The sequence below is a fragment of the Lathamus discolor genome, chromosome 2 (assembly GCF_037157495.1).
Source record: "Lathamus discolor isolate bLatDis1 chromosome 2, bLatDis1.hap1, whole genome shotgun sequence".
Lineage (NCBI taxonomy): Eukaryota > Metazoa > Chordata > Aves > Psittaciformes > Psittacidae > Lathamus > Lathamus discolor.
Window position 1 is genome coordinate 14,802,334 of NC_088885.1, and position 23,912 is coordinate 14,826,245.

The window sequence follows — 23,912 nt, forward strand, 5'->3', positions numbered from 1 at the left end:
CAGAGAAAAGTATACAGATGTTGGCTTCTGCAAAAAGACAGGAAAATTCAGGAATCAAGACACAATATGCAATTCCATTTCACCCATTTTAAATGGCTACACAAAAGTGAGCGCTTTAAGCGGGCAGGCAGAGCTTGGACTTTGCAAATAAAATATACAGATGCAGCATAAATAACTGTTGCTAGTGATAGCTAAATATAAATAATCAAATGGCTAGCCTGCACTAGATGCAGCGCTCAGACTCTGTTAGCCACATGCAGTGGATGCGCACACACATTTATTATACCTGTACATAGACAGGGACAAAGGCAGCCTGTGCCTTCCTGTATAGACTCCACTGCCAGAACAAAGGGTAAAGCAGAAATCAGGTTCCTAGTGAGACAGAAACTAGATCTCATTAGATGAGAGGAGGCTCCGCACAGTAAGACACTGGTGTTACACACCACTGTGAAGCATCGCGGAGATGGAACATTGAGAACTAGGTATCTCAGTCACATGGAAATTGTTCTTCTGAACATGACCCAGTCCAAGACATTAAATGTAAACCAGCATCTGATAACGTCACCATCTCCTAAGTTTGTGACTCTGGACTATTCCTGTAGCAGCTGGATAACAGTGTTTATGTTCTTGTTAAAAATGCCTTAAAAAGCGTTGCACGAAGAGGGATAGGATAAAGCATCACAAAGCTCACGTTAACACAGCTAAACTTATCCAATTACTCATTCCCAAGTTCCTGAATACTCCATTTTAGGACTATTTGGCTACAGCTGAATATATGGGTGTTCAGACCTGTCACTTCAAGCTTTAGCAATATAACAAAATCCTAGATCTGTTTACTACGCAGATTCTTCTCTTTCCACCCATATGAAAAAGCAGCATCAGCAATGTGACAGACACTTGTTTCAATAACTCAGATGACACCTCAGTTTCTTTGGGAACAAATCCTACACAAGGTCACAGCAACACCTTGTCACGAGAAAATATCACACATAAGGGATCAGGTCCATATGAAAACTCTTCTGCACATGCAGAAATCTCACCCACCTACCTCTTCTGACCCAAGGGAGAGCCACTTTTGAGTCCATCCCCACAACAAGGTGAAGAAAGGATTCATACAAAGATATTAAAACAACAGCTTCATAACCCTCAAGCACATCATAGAGGGGTCCCAGGGCTCACTGTGTGGTTTGTAAGCATGCATTCGTAAAAAGACTTCAATGACATTAGATGCCAAGAGGCCCCTGTTAACAGTGCAGTTGAAATTGCCGAGGAACACATCTTTGCTCAGCTGAACAGGGAACAGGGAAGAGCCATCAGTGTCCCACCCTGAGCAGAAGGCAGAATTTTCACTGGCAAAAATAAGCAAGGCGGCAGCAGGATTCACTTCTTACACCCTAATGCCAGCAGCACTTTCAGAAAGGATTTCCAGCTGCCTGAAAGGGATATCCTCAGTGCCAGCTAACCAGTGCTCCCAAGCGTACAAGAACATCCACTCAAAACAAGCTCAAGGGACTTGAGTTGCCCAAATGCTTTTGCCAGAACAAGTAACTTGGTAATGAATAGCTCATTGCTGAATGGACATAAAGTCTCCCCATGCTTTCTTTATTAATGCTTCTAAGACCTTCTTTCCCTGAAGCCTCTTTTACTTACACAGATTATTTTTTCCTAATTTTGTTTTTAAATCCCTTATGAGCTCTCCTAGATCCCACCCTGCAGCTGCCTTCAGCCTTTCAAACTCTTTCCATTTCTTCTTCAAAATGTAGACAGCTCTCTTCTTTTGCTTTCTACTTCTACATGTCCCAATACCTTATCTAATCACTGTCTTAAAAAAATTGTTCTGGTAGAGGAAAAAGAGAAAGATTAAGAGGCATAAAACTCAGACATTACAGAAACTAACTTCATGCACAAACACGATTTAAAAGCCTTTGTCAAATAAAGTAAAAAAGAATAAGCTATGGAAACTTTGTTTTCTGGAAAACCACGACCATTAAAAGATAAACTCATACTTCTGTTTCCTCTCACCAGCAAGAGACAGCTACTCCAAGTAATCAGAGGGGCTGACTTGCCTGAAGCTCACAGAACCACCTGCTCTTTTTCCAGCCAAGGTCAGAAGTAAGTAAGAAAAGGTGAAATAGTTTCAGTTGCCCATGCATTTATTTCAGAAGCCCTTAGCATCAAATTTAGGGGCTGTCTTGGTACCAAGCCAACCTCCCAAAAAAAGCCAGAGTTTACCCCCTTTTTTTGCATGTCAACTTCTCATACTTCTAGACTATCTGTAGTGATAGCTTATTCAGAGGACTGAGCATACAGTATGAACAGGAGCAAGAGACAGCTCAGACAGCATGGTCCTTCTACCTGCAATGCTTCTACACTTTTACACAAGGACAGCTGTTTCTTGATGCTATTTTTCAGCTGTTGCCACTATCCTATTTTCAGAAGCCACAAAACTGCCAGAGATCCCAGCAAGCCAAAAAACATGCACCTGGGGTGGGGAAAAAAGTGCACTAGCAACAGAAGGACAGACAGGAATAAGTTTATATTACGGATTTAAATCTTATTTAACATGCACTGTTTAGGTGCATGTTTAAAGCAAAAGCAATAAAGAACCACAACAAAATATGAAATTAAAATAAACCAACTGAGGGACAGAACTGTAGGTTTATAGCACGAATCTCAAGAACAGCAAAGCAGTTCACAAATCTGGAGTAAAAAAAGAAAAAGCTAGACTTTTCATTACCACTAAAGAAAGTTCTATACTGTTAAGAAATCACCCCTCGTTTCTCTTAAAAAAAGAGAAATTGAGGCAATCCATTACCACAGATGACACTTTATACAATATAATTGAAGCAAAACCCTGTATTTTTCAGACTGCTACTCTGAAATCAAAGTTCAGAGGGACTTTGAAGGGGAGAAAATATGTTGTAAATACAGGCACTCCTATTAGCAGTAAAATAGCAGAGTACGAACACATTGCGTTGTAGCTTTCACTCAAGCACTTTTTCCTGATAAAGCCACTATTATACTCCATTTAGTTTATCAGACATTCGTAGCACCCAACTTGTTCATTCCCACAAGCAATGATGCGAGTGTGGATTTTTTTTCCTGTTCCTTGCAGTGACATTTTCTTGGCTGCTTCCTCTGGGAAAAATGGTTAGGCAACAACTACCCTTTAGTGCAATATATACATATAGACCCACTTGAGTTATTTGATAAAGTTCAATGTGCGGCACTGCATTTTTCACTTTTCTAGTTCATGAAGAGTCCCAGACTTAGCTCTCTAGATGTCACTGTTGAGCAAAGAAGAGGGCAAAGTCAGCCACGTCATAGCTTGTAAAGCTCTGTCATCCACTTGTTACAAGTTCATTTTGAAAATTCATCTTCCATTGAGCTGCCAGCACCCACCACAGGGAAGAGATGAAAGATCACCTTCTCTGTAATGAGGTTGTCTTTTTTTGAACAGCAGAGCACCACCTCTCTCCAGAAAGACTCTGGAGCTTTCCAATACAATAACTATCTTTTGCTCATAGCAAAAGACCTAGTTTATGATTACTAATCAGCACTTCATTTGAATAAGATTCAATCGAATTCTTTTCATGTGTTTCTTAGAGAGCAATGTGGCAAGTAAATCACAGCTTTCTGGAGATCAATCCATGTAATTTAAATCCTACATATATAGCAATACTACACTCAACAGGGCTTTTACGTTTATAAAACTACTAAATTCAAGCAGATTTTAGCTACAAAGAGATCCCCATTTTATGACAAGACTTTTTTTTTTCCTTCCATATCAACAGGAATGCAATTGCAGACTAACATTAATTGCAAATTCTAGCAATTTTTAAATACCATTTTATATGAGATTTTTCTGTAATAATTCAAAACCTCCAGAAAACAGGATCTGACACACTTTTCTAAGAAACACCATTTTCTGCTTTCACTGAGCATTTCACTAAATGACCAATGAACTCCTCTTCCCAACAGCAGCCACAGGAAATATTTCCTATGTGCAAGCAGGAAGACCAACAATATTTAGAAAACTCACAGAACACAATACCCAGATCTCTGGGGCAAAATTACAGCAAACTGAATAGTTTTGAACAGTAGCATTGTACGGATTAGTATCACCATCCACTAACCATCAAAAATCAGAGATTCCCTTACCCCAAATGGTGGGTATGAAGCAGCAGCAGCAGCAGAGGCAACACTCACTGCGGGAGGTGGTATTCCTGAAGAAGAAGGTGGGAACAGACCCAAGGCATTCAGATTTAATCCAGGAATTAAATGTGCTTGAAGCTGCAATGGCAAAAGAGTTGTTTAAGATTTACAGTCCTGGTTATTAACTTTAATCAGGATCGTGGTTGGCATAGGCTATTAAACCTCTTAAGAGATGTCAGTTTGTTATTTAGAAAGCAAAAAAAAAAAAATCATCTCCATTACCCCAAGGACTCTGCTTCAAACCTATTTCCCAGACACATGCACAGACCAATAACATTAAAAACACATAGTGGGAAAAGCAGCTGGGAATCACTTGCTACAGCTTATCCAGTGAAAAACATGACAAACTTTACAGCAAGAAAATCTGGCAATAATAGTTTTTGCTTCCAGAGTGAACGACATTATTAGATAAGACAGTAATTTTGGCTTTATGCTAAGAAAGACAGTCTGTAGAACCAGAAAGCCCATGCACATGTTCTGACTTTTCATACACTGGGGGTGTATATGCCACAGTAAAACCCCATTCTCCCTCCTATGTACTTTTCCTCCCATGTCTTGCAAGAAATGAAGTGAGATAACCCCAGCATTTATTGCAAAAGCATCAACTATAAAGTTTATGTGTGTCATTTGACCACACCTGAGAAAAGTGGCAGCATCATGCAGTAGGAAGCATTTGTTGCCCATGACACAAAATTTGTCAATACCCCTTTCCACTTTTCCAGATTATTGCCCAGTAAAATGGCTATGCTTCAGAAATACCTCAGCTAGACTGACACCATCTCAAGCCATCAGCATAAGCAAATTACGAGACACCAAAACATCCCGAAATTTCACCAGCTGAAAACCTACCCTAACAATCCGTATGAATTGAATTTGAAATCCATCCAGTAACAGAGGTAGCTTTCTGCTTACCATACCTTTGTCAGACAAGAGAATAGCTTCAAGCTTACCTTGTGTTCCTGCTCACACTATGAAGAAAAAAATATACCACTATAAAATACTTGATTCTGTTCTCATGTGTAGTTTGTGTCCTGCAATGTGCTTATAGGATGAGAGGGAGGGGAAAAAAAGCAAGGATAATATTCTCTCCAGCCAGCAGGAAAACCATGAAGAATGGCCATTTCTAGAAAATCAGAGATTACTGTAAACTGAAAACAGTGTTTCCAGTCTGAGTCTAGACCATAAGATGTGGACACACATCTCTTAAGCTCTTCATGGATTATCAAAAAGTCTCAATCATTTCTCAATATGAATTAGTAACACTTTGGCAAACTAACAAGGTGTGGGGTTTTCATTATATAATCACCAATCATCTTTGAATAATCAAATGCCTTTATCATCTACATCACGAAAAACTTTAATAAAAGCTTCTTAAATTACATTATCAAAAGTAGGAGAGATCTTTCTTTATGCTGTTGTGCTTTTAAAATGAAGACACTAGGAATCATTACCTTAACGTATGCAAACTAGAACACATAAGCCACAACTACATAAAAACACATTCCTTTCAGCTTTTGCAACAAGAAGTGAAATGCTCATTCATTTCCTCAATCTGAATCAATTTCTCAGTTCCCTTACTCAAAACAAATTATAGAAAGCCTTCATTAACATTCATACATAAATAATAAAAAACCCTCACCCAGGCACCGGGAATTAATACAAGAGGCAACAGAGAGAGCCTGCAACAGGGAAGTTCTGTTGTGATACTAGGGAAGACTTTTCACCATGAGAGCAATGAAACAGGGCACAGGCTGCCCAGAGAGACTACGGGTGTTCTACCCATGGAGGTTTCAAGAGGGGGCAAGTCCCTACATAGTCTCATTAAACTTTGAAGCAGGCCCTATACTGAGCAACTGACTGCTGGGCCAGGTGACCACCAGAGGCCTCTCACACCTAAATCTTTCCATGGCTCTAGTTCCAGAAAGAGCCCATGCCACAAGAGAACTCACATTCATAGCAGCAATATCATTTTCATAGGACTCCCTGATTTTCTTCATAATTTCTTCCTCAGCCTTGGCACAAGTTTCAATACTGCCTTTAACTGTAATGGTCCTTTCCGGATTATAGAGTGTCAAGTCCTGCAATCTGCAAACAAAACAGAAGTACAGGTAATTAGCAAACAGCAGAGGGTAATCCAGGTTTATCATTTGAGTGTGGTCACATCTGAGCATGTCACGTTTTCTCTCCAAAAAACACAGTATTGATTCATAACAGGCCTCAAACAGTTCTCAGAGAATCTGGAGAAACTCTGTCCCCACAGCAAATGCAGCAAAAACCACCGCAGTGAGGTTTGGCACCAGATGGTTGATATGTGCTTGGGTGCAGCACAAGATAAAACCATCACACTCTGCAAGCACGTGAGCTACAGAGCAGTGCAGCACCCCTCAGCTTCGCTCTCCACACCAGCCCTGCCAACAAAGACAGGGCTTCAGACAGTTTTGGACACCCCGGAAACACAGACCATGAGAAACTTTCATTTCTTGAGAACGATTGTGAGTTCCTTAAGGAAGGAGGGGAAAAAAGCCCAACCCTCAGTGAAACTGCAGGAGAGCCTCCAAATCCTCCTAAGGCGAAAACCAAAAGCTGTGTGCAAGTTAACATTTGCTGCAAAACACTAGTGATTCCTCAGGGAAAGTGGAAGGGTTACCACAGTAAACTAGTTCTTTGTTCAGACACCAGCCTACTATGGTAGAGTGGAAGAAACTGACTGGGAAGCCATGGCATATCCACGTACTGAGGAAAGGTGAGTCGGATGGGTGAGGACAAGAAGAAAAAAGGATAAAAGAAAAAGGGACAGGGCAAAATGCAGGCAGAGCGAAGAGGCCCATGGCAGGAAGGAGAAAGGAAGAAGCATGCAAGGCTTGCTTTCTTGCACAGCAGGCAGCGTGGCAACCTGAACATCTTAGTTAAGCAGCAGCAAGCATGAAATGCATCCACAAGGCAATCCTTAAGTTTCCAGTGTGCGAGCACTGAATTACTGCCTCAGGAAAGAAAGTGGTGGCAAACACCCCAAAGAAGAGAGGAAACACTTTCCCAAACCAGCTGCCTTTAACTTTATGAACAAGCTTACCAAAAAGCCTAAATGAAGAGATCAGGAGAAAGACTAATTAGACAAAACAGAATAAATGGGCATATACGCTCTCTTTTATGAACCAGTCAAACCAGGCAACTTCATGGGGCTGTTTCAGACATAACATAATCTTGATGCCATGATTTTAATGCAAATAAATCATTAACTTGCTAAATTAAAAAATACTGAGTGTTTATAGACAGTGTTGTGTCATCATCAGTAAAGACAAGTGGGTTTCATGGAATGAGGACCATTATCCGATTTACCCCATACATTTCCCCCCTCCCCCCCCTTTTAAGAAAGGGCATGAACAGTCTGTGTACTGTCTACAAACAAAATGTTTATGCCAACACATCTAAGAAAGCATGCTGGTCTTACAAAACCTATTATCGAAACCCTTATTTGGGTTCTTTTTCTCCAGTTGATTCACCTTTCATCTGACTAATTCCATTCACATACCTTCAGAAAGGTCTCAGCTTCTTCCACCCAATTCAACTTCCTCTTTTTAAGGAACCTCATTCACTCTTAGCTTCCTTGCCTTCATCTGAGATACTTTCTGCAGTACACCTTTAGTCTCTTGCATGTACTCACGCATCTTCCTAGATCCTCACCTGTCTTTCAAATTTTCTCCCTTTCCTACAGTTTATAAGCCTTATTCGCATCCTTTCTTGCTAAAACCTAAGTCCAGGGTGGTTTCAGATGCTTGAAAGCTCACACCAGACTACTCATTATTCAGAACAGGAGGTTCTCTGAAGACATTGCACCACAGTAGAACTACTATTAACAGCCAAGCTTCTACAGAGATGTTGATTTAATCAGTGATGTGCAGATTTCCAGTGAAGGTGAAAACTCTTGTTTAATCTCAGCTAAATCTGAACAAGTCTCAGTTACCTTCACAAGCTCAGAGACCAAAAGCTGTTACTTTGAAGCACACTAGTCAACCTACCCCAGTTTGACTGCTAGTGGCCAAGAGGGACAGAACTGCTACTAAAATTACTCTTTTCAGTATTCATTTGCTTTATTTCCTTCCCCTCATCCAAAAATTTAATCTGTACCAGAAACTAAAACATCACTAGTTTGATTTTCACACATAGCTCAGAACTCATCCAGACTTATAGTTTCAAACACTCATCATTACATATGGTATAATATGTTAAAAACAACTGACACTTAAAATACAGTCTAACACAGGCTCCACATAGCCTATGTTATTTTTAGGCTTGCTCTTGACTTAGTTTACAATGAAGACTCACTGTTTACATTAAACGTAACTGAGCTTAAGTAACAGTTTAATCCACATAAAAAGGCCTCAGAAAGGCTGTTATCTCAGCCTTCAAAACACACATTTCTATGAGAACTCTGTACCTGAATGTATCATAGTGGCATCACTATTTGAGACATCTGACCAAAAGATCAGGCCACCAAAAACTTACGGAGATATCGTGATTTTAGTATCTGTGTCCTGTTCAATTTTCTTCAGGTTTCTTCCTTCTTTGCCAATAAGTCGGCCAACAAAGTTGTTATGTGCCAATATCTTCAAGGGAATTTCTTCTGTACTGTAATGGAGGTTACATCCAGTGAGACTTTTGGAGACCAAGTTTTTCTGCATGTTATGGATAAATTTCATAGAAATGTCTACAACTCCCATCTACTTACACATGTTTATACTAAATGCAGAACGAGTCCAAGTGCAATGCACATTTCAGCACTATCATCTACAGCTTCATACCTGCTAAAGCTCAGACTGAAGTAGCAAGAGCTGTTGGGAAGGAAGAAATACATCTTAACGCTTTCAGTGAGCACTCACAACTTGTTATGCTGACTCTGATTAAAAGCTATTAGTTGCTCAAGAAATTTCAGTATTTGCTCCAGTTCACCTTAAAATCACAGCCACGCAATGGCTGAAAACACGGATGTGTGCTGGGACTAATTAAACAAGTAGACTGTCCTAAAGAAAAAGTCTTGGTTCCTTTTTTGATATACTCAAATGTGAATAACAGCAACAAAGATTCACTTGTTAATGGTTTTTAAAGACTACATCTTTAAATGAAGTCAACAAGAATTCAGAATTTTTAATGCTTCCACAATGAAATGCCTTTTACTCACAATTTAGTATCTTGAGCTTCCTTCTGCATGATCTCCATAATAATTTTACAAGCCGTTGAGCAGCCTTCAGGAGTTGAGTGGATGGTAATTGGTTTCTCAGCAGCACCTGCATTCTCTTTACGATGAATATCAATTCTGGAAAGAAAAACACTAACTGTAACCACATACTATACGTTAAGCCTTGCATATTTTCAGCTCTCATAAAACTAATTAATTTCGAGGTAACACTGACTACATATAAGTGGCTTAATTCTGTAAAGTATACAACCAAAACCTCTCAAATGCTATTTTTTGTGTGTGTTATGAAGAGCCTGCCCTACCCTGATTTTACCAGCTAAACCCCATCTTTGTGAACACTGGGATCTCTTTTTCTCAAACTCCCATCAAGTTATTCAGGGAGCTGTAAGACAATCTACTGTAAACCAGTGAAGGCAAAATTTCATCAAGCTTTCCCAATACTCTTCCAAGCCCTGTCACTCCACTAATAATGAGTGTGCAGCTACAGGACAGTCAGGCTGTGTTCCACCTTGTCATTTCTAATGACCACAGCAGCAGTTTCCTAGCATTTCTCTGCTAGCAAGTAGCATCGTAGAACTTGCATTCGTCCTCAAGATTACTTTCCTATGCTTTAAGCTGAAAATTTGTCCTGACATTACCTTTCGCTAACTCCACTCTTAAACTACAAGCCTCAGTCTACATTATCATTTATGTAGCTCTAGGAATTTCACAATAACTAATTAGGATCTGCATCAAGATAATGCCTTGGATATTATTTGTCCTCTGCTAATAACTTGGGTCACATACTCTTCCTACTTCAGCTTTTTGCTTCCTCCCCTCTCCCCCCAATAATAGCTGTTTCCAAACTGAAACAACCATGCTGCTTTTCAATAAACCCTTTTATTTTTTTCCAGTTCTTTTTGATATTGAAAATTTACTTAGAAAATGCTGCATTGCAAACCAAAGAAGCCTATGGCACTCCTTGGTGCAACTGAAATTAGATGACATTTCTTTTTTATCCCCAAACCGATGAAAACATTCTTAAAGTCACAAATCTGTGAAGTTTGCAGCCTGCAATTATTTCTTCTCAATCCAGCCTTCTTGTAAGAGATAAAATCTTCCCTTATGCCAATCTTTCAGGATTTTTATAGTCCAGGAATTAGATGGTTTAGATCTCACCTAAAAAATTAGTTACCCATAGGCAAACTACAGCCAAGTCTTGTCAGGACACCACAAATCTCTTAAACCTGTGTTATTAAACACAGCAAATAGTCTCCTGGGTTACAACACACTAATGAGAGGTTGGAAGTAGCATCATGATGATAATCCTGGAGTTGAGGGCGGAAGGGGAAGGGGGGGAGCCTGTTTGCTAGAAGGGTGGGAGTGTAATTAGAGAGGGCTCCCTTATCCTCATTAACTGCTCTCAAAACTGAAGCCACTCCACCCTCACACACCTCACATACAGCTCATTTCTAGCTCCTGCCTGCTGTAACTACAGAGCCAGAGGCTCATACCAATGTACTGCTGAAGACAGCATCTTTCACTCCCTGCTTTTAGGGGTACCCTAGAAGAATTCTTTGAATATGTTCCCCACCTCCCACTAAGCCCTTCCTTGTGGGTAGGGATTTAACATGCACTGAAAATCTCCTCCAGCATCTCTAGATCCTAGTGCTCTAAGCTTCTTAGGTCACTTGTCTGCTTGCTTTTTGCCTCCCATACATTTCCTTACTCTGTGTTTTGATGTGGTGTGCAACTTGATAGCAACAAATGTATTCACCAGAAGTACATGGGGATGAGGTATAAGGGGTAGTGAGAGGAGATAAGAAGGTTATCCCCTCAAAAAACTTGTATAAGACCTCAGAATGCTCTAAATTAAACTAAAGCTAGAATAAACACTTAGACTTGGATACATCACCACACTGACTGTATGTCCCACAGACCAACATACTACAGCTCTTTCACTTCCACTTTTTGAGACAGAATCTTATTAGTACATCTGTAAGCAAACTCCCTGGCCTCAAGTACAATCCTATTAGCACTGCCTAATTTCATGGCTTTTAAAAAAAAGGAAGAAACAAGTCAGATAGGATGCGAACATAAGTCAAGGACAGAAGCCAGTCCTTAAACAAACCTTTCCAGAGATTTCCTATCCACTGCTATTTTCATTTGTTCTCTGACCACACAGGTTGTGAAGTTTTACAAGTTTCCCTTTACACGGGAGATGAGGACACAGCATTAAAGCTTACAATTACAGTTCTGTGAAATGACTTACTTGGACTGAGTCTGTTTTGTAATGTTCCTGATTGTCGCTCCTTCTTTCCCAATAATGGCTCCTACGAACTGCGTGGGAACCAGCATCCGCAGAGGAACGTCTGACTGTGGTTTCTGCCTTGTGGTTGCACCGGGTGACCCTTGCCTTGGAGGACCCCGCTGTCCAAATCCGCGTCTTCCCTGGGGATGTTGTTGCGGGGGTTGCTGAGCTGCCATTTCGTCAGGGATGTATGCAACTTTCAAGGAATAGTTTTCAAGCTGAAACCCGTTCAGTTTTTCTATTGCTCTATTTGCAAAGGGGAGGAGAGAGGAGAGGGAAAAAAAACCACAATCACATGCAGGGCCTTATAAAGTGACAAGTCATTCAGATACAGACTTCTGCTCTAAGTCACATGACAAAACTAAGAACTGGTTCCAAGATGAAAAGCTACATTCAAAATTCTTCAGTGAAGATTTTGATTAAAAAAAAAAAAAAAAAAGAAATAAAAAGTTGTGTAAGCCGCCATATTAAGGACTACAAGCTCGTTCTTGCTCTCTCTGGGCTTCTGTGCACTTGAAAGGTTTTGCTGGTGCAACCCTATCAGCAAAACCTCACAGGAGACAGAGCTTATACACTCAAAAGCATTCTTTTGCCCGATTTAATTTAAATCGGTTTCCCAAATAGAATTAAATCTGCACCAGAGGGAAAACTTTTTAGCTGCTATCACAGCACCTTCATTAGGGTTTTTGCCAGCATAGCTATTTGGCTGGAGCTTTTGCAATAACTGACGTAGCTATGACAGGAAAAAAAGAAAAAAGAGAAGAAAAGGATATAAAAAAAAGCTCCTGCTTCATTCTCAGCAGGAAAGAAGGTGTTCAAAGCTCTTCAATGGCATTTGAGATGCCATTTAGCAAACCAAGAAAGCACCCTGCAACTTACCAGCTAGTCGTGTTGTAAGCACATTTGATAGTTAACCAGGAAATTAAAGCCAACATGCCCATTAAACCCTCCACAGATGCAAAGGTGTTAGAAGGCATTTAGATGATGTTTCAAGTCATCTCATGCTTTTAGGCAAAGCAGAGCCCTCTTAAATATCACAGAGGGCTATCGCCCAAATGCACACCATGGTCCGTCACACTGAAGAGCCATCCGGTCTCTCAGCTCTCCCTCTGCCTGATCCTCTTTCTGACCAAGGTGGGGTCAAGTCTGAAAGTCAAGCTGACCTGCTGGTCATATCCTCTTGTCTGAAGGAGCACAAATCTAAACTTAAAGTTTCTGGAAGGTAGATCTTCTAGTCACAAAGTGGAGTCTATGATTAAAGAGCCAGGAAACAGCAGGAATAACTAAGCTACATGCAACACACTGGTAAGCTAGTGGTATAAAATTAAGATGTTTTCACAATAAAGGCATTTCAAGCTTCATTATAGAATGCATTATTATTCAGATTATTAATGATACATCAATATCACTGAAACATGCATTGATTTGGGGTAGTTTATAAATGCCAGGTTTAATCTTGGACCAAAGATTACTGATATATTTTGTTTAACAACAAAATTAAATTAAAAGCAGGAGTGGGAGGGAGAAGGCTCCCATCTTTCATTAAGAACCTATCAGCATTTTCATTACAAAGCTCCAATAACCGTACGCTCTACAGCAAGGCCTCTGAAATTCAGGAACTTAACTCAGTACCTCCATTTGGGGGACACACATTTGCAGGTGGTTACTGGCAGTTTAGCAAACATGGCCCTCAGCAACACTTTTACTCCTACCTCTACTACAGAGATGAAGGATGATGCTAGCCAACCACTTAAATTTTCAAGGGTAGCCAGTGACAAGTACTATTCATCTCCCGAGTGTCCCATCTGGCAGTCTGGGTCTCAAGCAGCTGTCGAAGCCAAGCAGCAGCTTTGCAGGTAAGAAGTAGTATATGGCACAGAGGATAACACGTCCCTCAACTCCCAGAGGTTGGACCAGTGTCCTCTGAATATTCCAGTTGGACAGTAGAAAGCTTATGAAAAAACAAGCAATTTGTGTCTTTGAAGCAGTGTTTAATAAGGACTGATAATAAATACGGCCCAAGGCAACACCAATGGACAACAAGGAAAGCGAAATATTGAATAACTGATCACTGCTCATTAAATACTTCTGTTCACCAAATGAGACAGAGGCCCTTTGGGAACAGGGCAAGAGTGTAATTGCTCCCATAACAGAAGAATCTCTTGCAGCATATGGCAAAAGAGAGCTGGATTAAAATTTGCTGAGGCTATTTCAGATCTGACATTTTCTAACTTTTACTCCACGGACTTGGAAGAGCATTTTATTTTACAGAAAGTAATGTTTACAAAACAGAAAGTGCAGTGAGCAGCCGGACTTGTGAAACTTGTGCTCTTACGGGTTTGTCTCTCAAGTGTTAGTTTCTGCAGAGTTTTCCAATGCTTGAAAGGCATTTCACTGAAGATTCTCTCCGTGGAGATCCTATCTTGGAAAGGGGTCCGGAGCCTTTTCTTTTTATGCAGCCTGAACATATAAGTTCTTGTGGTTGCAAATAACTGAGACCTCTATTTCTGGGTTGAGTTTTACTGAAATCAGCTAAAAAGCTGAACTGCTGCCAGGAAAGGAAATGGCACCACCAGACAATGCAGTTGCACAAGTCCTATTTCTTTTGGAACCAAACCTCAGGATGTTGGAAAGATGAGCACCAACAGTTTTGTGAACATGCTGGTAGGCTCTGAATTGACATCCATCCCAACTCATTCCCTTCCATGCACTCATTTGATAAGTTCAGACATCACTTCTTCCCCAAAATGCTTCAGTCTCCTCTGACTTAAAAATGTCTTAGACCAGAATCCCAGCACTAACAAAATCTTATATTGAATCAGTGCACAAGGTTTCTCACTCTTCCTTAGAGGTGATAGGGGAAGAAAAGATAAGGCTTTTTGTTTGCAACCAACCTACATACCTATCATATTTTCACAACAAATATAGGAACAGCTGGCACAGGTGTATAGATACATAGATACATAGATATATGCACCATACCTTTCCTGGAAAAAGGTTGGAATTGTTCTACTTAAGAACAATTTAGGAAATGCTAAGCTGTTCTATATGACTGTAAGTACCTTAAATTCAAAGCCAACTGAGAATTTTGCCATTGTGGAAAATCAATTATGTCAGCAAGGAAAAATCCCTGGCCACAAAAGCCGTATGATAACATGGAAAAGTAACAGTATGGGATGGACTGGTTTGGGGAAAGCGTTTGAAGGCAAATCTGCTTTAGAGTTCACTGCTCTAGTTAGATACTAGAGATACTACAGTATAGTGCTATCACTTGTCTAGGTGTTTCTAGAGGAAACTAACAATTCACCCTCTGAGCCAGAGTTCTCCATACTTTATAGGTTGAACCTAAGAGGAAAGCAAATGACTGGTTCCTCACAGCACTAGTGGTACCGGTTTCAGTCAAAGCTATCATCATTCTTGCAATCCACCAAATACACATTAAATCCAGCTCCTTTTGTAAAACATATACTCACATTGGCACACCACAGCAACACCACCTCTGCCTTTCTGCAAACCTCTCTGCCTTCCCAAACAGGGCTGTAGTCTCCTTCCACGACCACAAGTTGGTAAGGGCTGTGCAGGTTACCCCTGTCAGAGGGCACTATTGGTACCTACTGAAACAACCCACAAACCATCTTTTACACTAGGGCTAAAAACCTCAGAGTCACTTAATGAGGTCAAAGATGGAGAAAAAATAACTAAAAATCTGAATTCAGCAAGGGACTGCAGCAGCTACTGCCTATGCTCTGCTAAGATGTATACTGGAACAGGTTGCCCAGGGGGGTTGTGGAGTCTCCTACACTGAAGATATTCAAGGCCCGCCTGGACAAGTTCCTGTGTGATGTACTGTAGGTTACCCTGCTCTTGCAGGGGGGTTGGACTAGATGATCTTTTGAGGTCCCTTCCAACCCTTGGGATTCTGTGATTCTGTGATTCTGTAGTCTGGCTTATGTTCACGTGATGCCTGCTTAGAAGAGGATCACTACATAAAAACTGAACCTTTAAACAAGTATTTTCTAAATCAGTCACCCCATCAAAGTGACATCTCACCACTGTCCTCTTCCGAGCTCCCTGTGAGATGATGTTTCCTCAGCCTTCCCCTTTGGATGCTAGTGGAGGTTAAACATCTTAGATAAATGAATACAGTAAAAGCACTGAGTCTTGCGCTGGAAATCATTCATCCATTGATAGTGTAATGACACTAAGCACTAGATGGAGAACATATTTCACTCCCACATGCAGCTTGTACGTACACCACCTTTCTTTTTTCCTCCCTGAACAGATACATTTGCATACTGAGAAGACAGATATACAGGGTAATTTTTCTTTGGCATAATAACGTTTCTGTACATTAAATAAAAATATTCATTAATATTAAAATAATATTAAAATTTCATTACTATTTCTGAAAATAAAATAAAGCTTATAACGGCACACCACTGAATTTTCAGTATTATCGTTCCTATGGCAACATTAGCCCTGACCCACAATGGTATGTGAAAGTATTAGTTGCATGAACTCTTACTCGTTCATCAAGGATACATGTTGTGTTCACACAGCTTTGTGCTTCATTGAAATGGTGGGGGAAAAGAATACTTTTCTTTTTGCAAGTATTTTAATTACAAGGTGAACACTAGCATGTTAACACTCAAAGTAATGCACGTACCCTGAGCTCCTTATATTCATTTAAAATACACCACTAGTTATGAGATACAACCAACACGCTCATCTCGTTCCTGAGCTAAAAAAATGAAACAAAACCCAAACACCCAGACCCATACTAAGCCAATATACACCCAGTCCATACATATGTGATGCCAGCCTTGCACAAAATTTCCCTTCCGAAATCTTGGGTGGGGTTAAATCCTGTAGCAAGCACTAGACGCCTACACACTGGAACATTCTGGGGAGGGAAGGAGAAGGTGGTGTAACTTCTGAATACAACAGCTATAACTGAGGTGGCAGCACATCACAATGACACCGTCAGCTCATCCTGTTGGCTGCAGTTAGGGATCAATATTGGGAAAAGTGGGGGTGCCCTTTGGCAAGCAAGTCCCAAGTTTTCTTCGTACCTACGTGTAGCTGCTTGTGTGTTCAAACCAAACTGTGGGTCCCAGGCTCTGCTGCTTTTCCTCTGAATTTTTCCAAATATTCCATAACTCACCATGACATTCAATAATTGCATATGCCGTAGCAAGATGTACATGTTTTGTAAGGCCCCCTCCATCAGGAAGGACAGCAGGAGGCATAGCTTCTGAGTAGCAACAACTCCATCATCCTCCCAAGCACTTCCAGGAGAGGAGAGGAGGAATGGGATCACTGCTCTGGCTGGCAGACCCAGCCTTCTTCTCACTGTGCAGTCCCAGAGAGCAAAGGATGGTTTTCCAAGCCCTGTGCATGGCTCTGTGCTTGCTGTACCTCTCTTCACAAACCTACCAGCCATGCTGGCTCCCCTCTTTGGCCTCAAAGACAAGAAGCAGCATCCTGCTTTTTCTGCCAAGATAACCTCATGCCTGTTTAGCTAGGAAAGAGAGGCATCACTGTGACAGGTCAAAGCCACTGACCTTCATTCTAGCTAGAAGCCAATAACTGTCTTATATTTTGGGTGCTACATGCTCTGTCCAAGACGTGCTTCTCAAAAGGACTGCAGCATTCTTCACCAGTTTCAGTTTCCAAGTTGATTTTGGATGCAGCCCTGTACTGAATATGCAGCAACTGCAGTTCCAGCCTAGAGATAAAAGCACACCTCTGCCACAACAATTAAGACTTGCAAGACAGCTCACTTTCCCAGCTGGGTGGAACCTAAAGTTCTGTTCAAAAGTAACATCCTCCAAGCAATGCATACCACACTTGTTTAGAACTGCTTATCAAAGCTATCTCCAGATTGTGCTTGAGCACCTTCACCACACAGCACTGCTGGTACACACTCCAACAGGCACAGCAATGTTATACAGTCTATTCAGCAGGGAAGTAGCCAACTTTGCCTGTTTTGTCAGCCAGCACTAACTGTGAGGTTAGTATGTGTCACAGAAAGTGCACAAAAGACATAATTAGAACTGGGAACCCACTGCATGTGGTAGCACAGACACCTTCATGTCACAGTGATTGCTCCAAAAGTCACAGTTAAAAGCATCAGTTACCCTAAACAGCTGAATTTCAGAATACAAAGCTTGTTATCAGCTGTTGATTCTCAACAGTTCTAAACAGCTTTTGATACAGTCAGTTCTTGCTACTCCTTGCTTTTGATATAGTCAGTTCTTGCTATTGCTTGTACTGCATAGGGTAATCAACACTGCTTTTTATCAGCTATAAGCTCTTGCATACCAGTCCCCCTCCACAGCCACTGCTGTCCACCATAGCCAGTTCCACAAAGAAAAGCTAGGTCATGGCTGGAAAAGCCATTCACGTGAAACATCACCACAATCACTATGGAAATACACACATGCACAGGTCCTGTAGTGACGCTCCATTGCAATTCCTCTTTTTTTCCTAGAAAAACCTCTGTCCGGCCACTTCTTCTCCTAGGGGTTTCTAAACAGTTGCAAGGTTGCATTCTGAACCCAGACAATCTGTACAGAAAATGGTCTCATCCCCTTAGAAAACTCTGTGTCCGTATCAAACCATTCACAATAGGAAATCAAGGCTCCTCCACTTGCCCTACCTGTTCCAAGGCAAACAAACTCTATGTCATCATTCAGCCTGTATCACTTCAGGTCCTCCTCCAACAATTCATGCTGGATGCTAATTCACCTGCTTCAGATTAAAGATGTTTTCAGTTACTGTCACAAAATTCTGTTTTGTGTGGGAAATCATATTTCAGACACTTCTTCAAAAATCTTGGCTTGTCTCAGCATTTCCTCAGGATTGACCTTCATAATTAAGAAGTAGAGTTTGAAGGTAGAGGAACTGTACATTGTTGGGTTTGACTTCAGAAGCGACTGCACAAGTCCAGGAACCCACACCACAGATGACAGACAGCTCAAAACTACACATCATGCTTCTTTCCATAGTATTTTAGGTACTTCCTTCTTACGTTTGCAAAGAACAAACTGGCACACGGAGCATTAATTTTTAATATTGCACCACAGGTTTCTTCAGACCTAAAAACCCAACATTTGCAATTACTGAACAACAGAATTAAACCCAAAAGAACCTGAAGAACCTGTTGAATGATTCTGGTTTTGAGAAAAGCTAAATGGTGAATTCAGACAAAAATTGCTTCCTCCAGCACCAGTGTACACAGGACACACCACTGACACAAGTTTCCCATCACATTTGTTTAGAATACTCTAACAAGTAACCTAACACTTTGAAAGATTAAATACATGTGTTGCATTCAAGTTACACAGAAGTCATAATTACTTAATTATATGTACAAATATAATTTCATTTGTAATTTTGAATTAATGTATACCATAAGTATACTCTGCATCTTAACTGCCGATCGCAGTTAGCCACAAGGTGGCAGAAACTTCAAAGATAAAAAGATCATTGTAGGCTAGTCGGTGGGCTTGGTTTTGTTTAATATGCTACAACTAAAAAGATGGGGAAGAAATGTTTGTGTCACCAGATTTAAAATCAAGGAGCACACAAGTCCTTTTTCTACCTGTGGTGGAAAATAAAAATTAAACCTATAGCATAGTATATAATATGGAGGTTGGAAGGAAAGTGATATGCAACCATTAAGTAAAGCATTATGGTTTTCAATTTTGATATCTAGATTGAAAGTTATTGATTACTGAAGATATAAGCAAGCATAAAATATGTGGCCCAAAGTTCAAAAAACCCAAATAAATTATTTTAGGTTTCAGATTATGACCTTTTTTTGTGTTTGGAAGCAGCATTAAATTTTCTAATTAAAAAAAAAAATATTTCTTAAGGGAAAATTGTATCAAAATAGCAAACAAATAGGGGAAGAATGCAACCACTAACCAGACATACACAGAACAACAAACACTGCAAAAGAGCATCACAAAGCTTTTTAAAATATGACTGAGAATCATTAAGCAATAACTCCCATCATCTGTCATCGGCAAATCACTAACTTTCCACCCTTTCCCATCGAATACTTTTACCCAAATTTTCACTTTTCAAAGTTATTATTTTAACCAGAGTGCGGGAAAAGTTAATAATAAAACATAAATAAGGATAAAACACACAAGGCTTGGTGAGGGGAAGAGTAAGACTGTCTTAAAAGTTAATGCTTACATGATCATTTTATCAATACAGAAATCAGAAGGGAAGTTGCATATAAAATCACAACAACATGAATCCCAAAATGCAAGTGAGACAACAGTAACAAGTACATTAAAAACTTACTGTCTAGCCTGGTCCTTATTGCCATATGTTACATTTACAACTGCAGTCTCCGTGTCAGTGTTCACTAGAGAGAAAAATGCAACAAAAAGAGGTTCAGTTTGTGCTCACTTCCTACTCCAAATTTAAAAGCAATTTGAGAGCAGAGCCATACCTTGCTCACAGTTCTCCACTGTTCCATACTGAGCTAACAAACTGTCCAGCACCTATGAAGAGGTAAAAGAAACAACAGGTTTCAATTTTGAAACAGATTAACAAAATCAGCCTGTAAACCTAGTAAAACACGTAGTAATTTTATCAGAACATAAAGCATTCAAGGCATCCACTCCAATATGGAAGAAATGTCGACTATTTTGGGAAGAACAAGTACACATTGCTTGTTTTCTTCCTCACATCAGACAACCTACATGTAAAACCTCATGAATGTGAAAATATAGAACATAATTCCAAGAAGTCACATGGCACTGCAAGTCACAGACTCTGAAAATAAACTTCCAAGTCACCTATCCTCAGAGTGGGCTAAAGCAGAGGCAGGAAGAATCAGAGAAGAGCAAATCTGGAATAAAACCTTTCCATGCATCCCAAGCACATATGCGTAACTTTGCCCTGTTTGAGTTTGTCTTTTTTCCCCTGCCCAGTATAAAAATGTCATTCTGTTACTTCGAGGGGGCTTGTCTATATAGAGAAGTTAACCAGAATAACCAGTACATCAAGAGCTGTTCTGCAATTATTTTAACAGTTTTCCCAAAGACCTATTCCAGAGGAACCACTTGTACAACAATCTCTTCATCATTATTTGAAAGAAGCAATTTGTCCTTTGGCAGAAAGGTAGAGAGGAAGGGGTAAAACCTTATTACACAGGGCAAAAGAAATCCAAATAAAGTGATTTTATTTGCCATACGTTGGTTTATTCTAGTCAAATGGAGGAGGAAGGTGCAAGAGACAATGAGCCTTTTAGGAAAAAACAAGTGCCAGAATACTACAACAAAAACAATACCCACAGTTGTATCTTCCTAAAATTCCCAGTGTATATAATTTATTTTCTTCCTGGTGAGAAGTAATGTGACTGTGGCAGTAACTAGCACAGAACACAAGTACATCATTGTGGTTTACTGCATCCTAAGCGTTTTGTTTCAAATTAAAATGATGCCGGAAAAGTTCTCTATTTACACCAAGAAGTGAATAAGTAAACTTGCAATATCTTCTGCGACCAGCATGTCATTCTTCACTTTGGTCAGTCTCTTAGGGCAGAATGTCAGTATGAAAGGGAAGAACCCCTTTTGGGAAAGGGAAGAACCCCTTTTGGGAAAGGGAAGAACCCCTTTTGGGAAAGGGAAGAACCCCTTTTGGGAAAGGGAAGAACCCCTTTTGGGAAAGGGAAGAACCCCTTTTGGGAAAGGGAAGAACCCCTTTTGGGAAAGGGAAGAAACAAGGAAGCAGGGATAGAAAGAAAGCAGTAGGCATAAAAACACATCTGTGCAGCTTCTCACTGCAGTACACTCCCGTTTGGCGTAACCAACAACTGTGTGTGTACAAAACCCCAGTCCCTAAAAATGTGAAATTCAGAGTCTACATCCTCGTGAGATTAAGAATTCAAAATTATAATTTATTACTGCACCGTATACTTTTACTACAATATGAAAGACATTTTTAAGATAAATTGCAGTTTATATGCCCAAACTTAATGACAACTTCCACCAGTATAATTTCCAATCTTTACCACCTACTAAAATGGAAATTGCACAGACATTTCAAAGGTAACATTTCAAACTAGGTATTTAAAAGGCAAAGCACTGCACTACCACTTCCAGCTGCAGAATTTCCATATCTTTCTTGTATAGGGTCTAGTAAGCTTTGTTGGCAACTGTTTTGTTTTCATAGACAAGTTAATTGTCCTCTCCTTCTACAAATAGAGATTAGCCTATTCAGAGTTTGCCTTTTCAATCTCCTAAAAACTTGATTTTTCTGCCGCTGCTCAGGTCTGATAATTTGGAACTATCTAAAGTAAAATTTGCTCTGAAATCCGCTAAATATTCCTTAAGCAAGGATGCTCCAGGGGATTCAAGTAAATTCAAAGGCTGTGGAAGAGCCTTTCGAGACAATTGAAATGTTGGCACAGACTAGTATGAGAGTTGTAAGGTCTTGCAGGTCTGCAGCCGTACTTCCAACACAAGCCAGGAGAGTCACCACATGTGATTAGAGGAAAGCCTTCCTCCATAGACAGCTTAAGTGGTAATTGTGCCTCCACTGAAATCAGCAGGTGAGCAGAATCTCAGGCGGGGGGTCAGGGTTTTAAAACAAGAAAAGCAAAGTAAGTCCTGGCTTAGAGCTCATTCTGAGATGTTTACTTGAAATAGGATACTAAAGGGTTCATTAGTCTGATAAAGCAATTTCTTTGTCCCTACAGTATTTCAACACCCTTGCTGTACTACACAGCAGACTGTACTACAATGTGAGCTACAGTCTTTAGTTAGTTTAGACAATTTTTTGTTACATTCCATCTGTGCAGACCACCAGCTCATGCCACTCTACCCTAAACAGGCATTGCTTCAATATCACAGAATTTCATTGTCATCCTTAATCATACAGGAAAAGATCAAAACTGGAATGCCAGAGGTACCACAAAACTCTGCTACATAATTATTAATCAATATTTTGTAAGCTATTTCCATATGAAATAGATATTCTGAGCTAAGCATACATTTACATTAAGACATAAACATTTATGTCATCAGCTTCAAGAAATTAAATGCTTTAAAGCTGAAGCCACAAAAAGTTTTTAAAGATACTATATTTTCTCAAAATACTACTTTCAGCATGTTTCTGATCAATCATCAGAAACCTCTCAATCAACTAGTCTTGCATCTGCTCCAATAAGCCCAAGAGCCAAAAGGGTCTTTTGCTGTTAATACTGAGGAATAGCTCAGGATGGCACACAGAGCATCCCACCCATCTTCATCAGTTCTCCACTCATGCTGCTCCTTAACCCTCTTCTGAGCCATGCCAGTCAGAGACACTGTCCATCTGGGCTTTAATCCAAGTGATCTGAGCTCCATATTCTTAAAAGAGTTGCTTTACCAAACAGATTTATGAGAAGTTTCCGTAAACGACTGGAGTTTTCTTTAACCAAAATGAGAAAAATTCCTCTTAGGTTAAAGGCACTTGTTCTCCACAGCACTGTTCTTACCGGATGTTTGCACTTCCATCACCATCGTTCTTAAACAGCAAGGTTTCAAGTGTGATCAAACACACAGTTCGCCTTTTAACCAGGCTGTATTTAAAACACGCTAGTAGAGTTTCAGCTGCAGCTGGGGTACATGCATGTGTGCATGTGAGGAACAAACTTCATGGGTGAGAACACTTTTAACTGACCCAGCTGATTCAGTTGGGAGAAGTCATTACAACTGTCTTAGAAGCCAAACCCTCTATTGTAACTCACTTTCAAAACACACAAGTCAACTCCTGCATGTGTTTCTTGCTTCACTAGTATTTACTGCAATAGCCAGTTTCTATTCACATCCTTAGTTTTTTCCTATTTCTCTTCACACTGTCTTTTCCCTCTCCCCATTTTTTTTTCCTCTCTAGCCCAAAGCCTCTAGCTCTGCTACAAAACAAACATGTTTTGTTTAAGCTGCTCTTCCGTAACACTCTTCATGTACAGCCTTGTTGGGCAATCAGAACAAAATTCAAAGCCAAGTTGGTGGTGCAGCAGCAATTCTGATGAGCAGCTGAAAAGAAAAGTTTATTTGTACAAATATTTAATCTAAGCTGAAAAAAAAAGTCTTTCCTTTTCTTGAGCTCTCCTTCTAGCAGTTGTCTAAATTGGGTCTCCTGCTCTTGTTATAGCACAGATGTCTCTCTCACAAAAAGCTGCAGTCTTATACTGTGGACTTTCAT

General features: G+C 40.1%; 1 protein-coding gene across 2 annotated transcripts in view; it reads right to left on the reverse strand.

Annotated features, from left to right (window-relative positions):
- Positions 1 to 23,912, reverse strand: part of IGF2BP3 (insulin like growth factor 2 mRNA binding protein 3) — a 115,811-nt gene that overhangs the window by 24,339 nt on the left and 67,560 nt on the right. For both annotated transcript variants that reach the window (XM_065665861.1, XM_065665862.1), the window contains exons 5-11: positions 20,170 to 20,221; positions 20,019 to 20,082; positions 11,661 to 11,945; positions 9,392 to 9,526; positions 8,719 to 8,841; positions 6,165 to 6,300; positions 4,162 to 4,293 (exon numbers count right to left, since the gene is read on the reverse strand). In XM_065665861.1, coding sequence (XP_065521933.1) covers positions 4,162 to 4,293; positions 6,165 to 6,300; positions 8,719 to 8,841; positions 9,392 to 9,526; positions 11,661 to 11,945; positions 20,019 to 20,082; positions 20,170 to 20,221 — 927 coding nt within the window. The remainder of the gene's footprint in view (positions 1 to 4,161; positions 4,294 to 6,164; positions 6,301 to 8,718; positions 8,842 to 9,391; positions 9,527 to 11,660; positions 11,946 to 20,018; positions 20,083 to 20,169; positions 20,222 to 23,912) is intronic.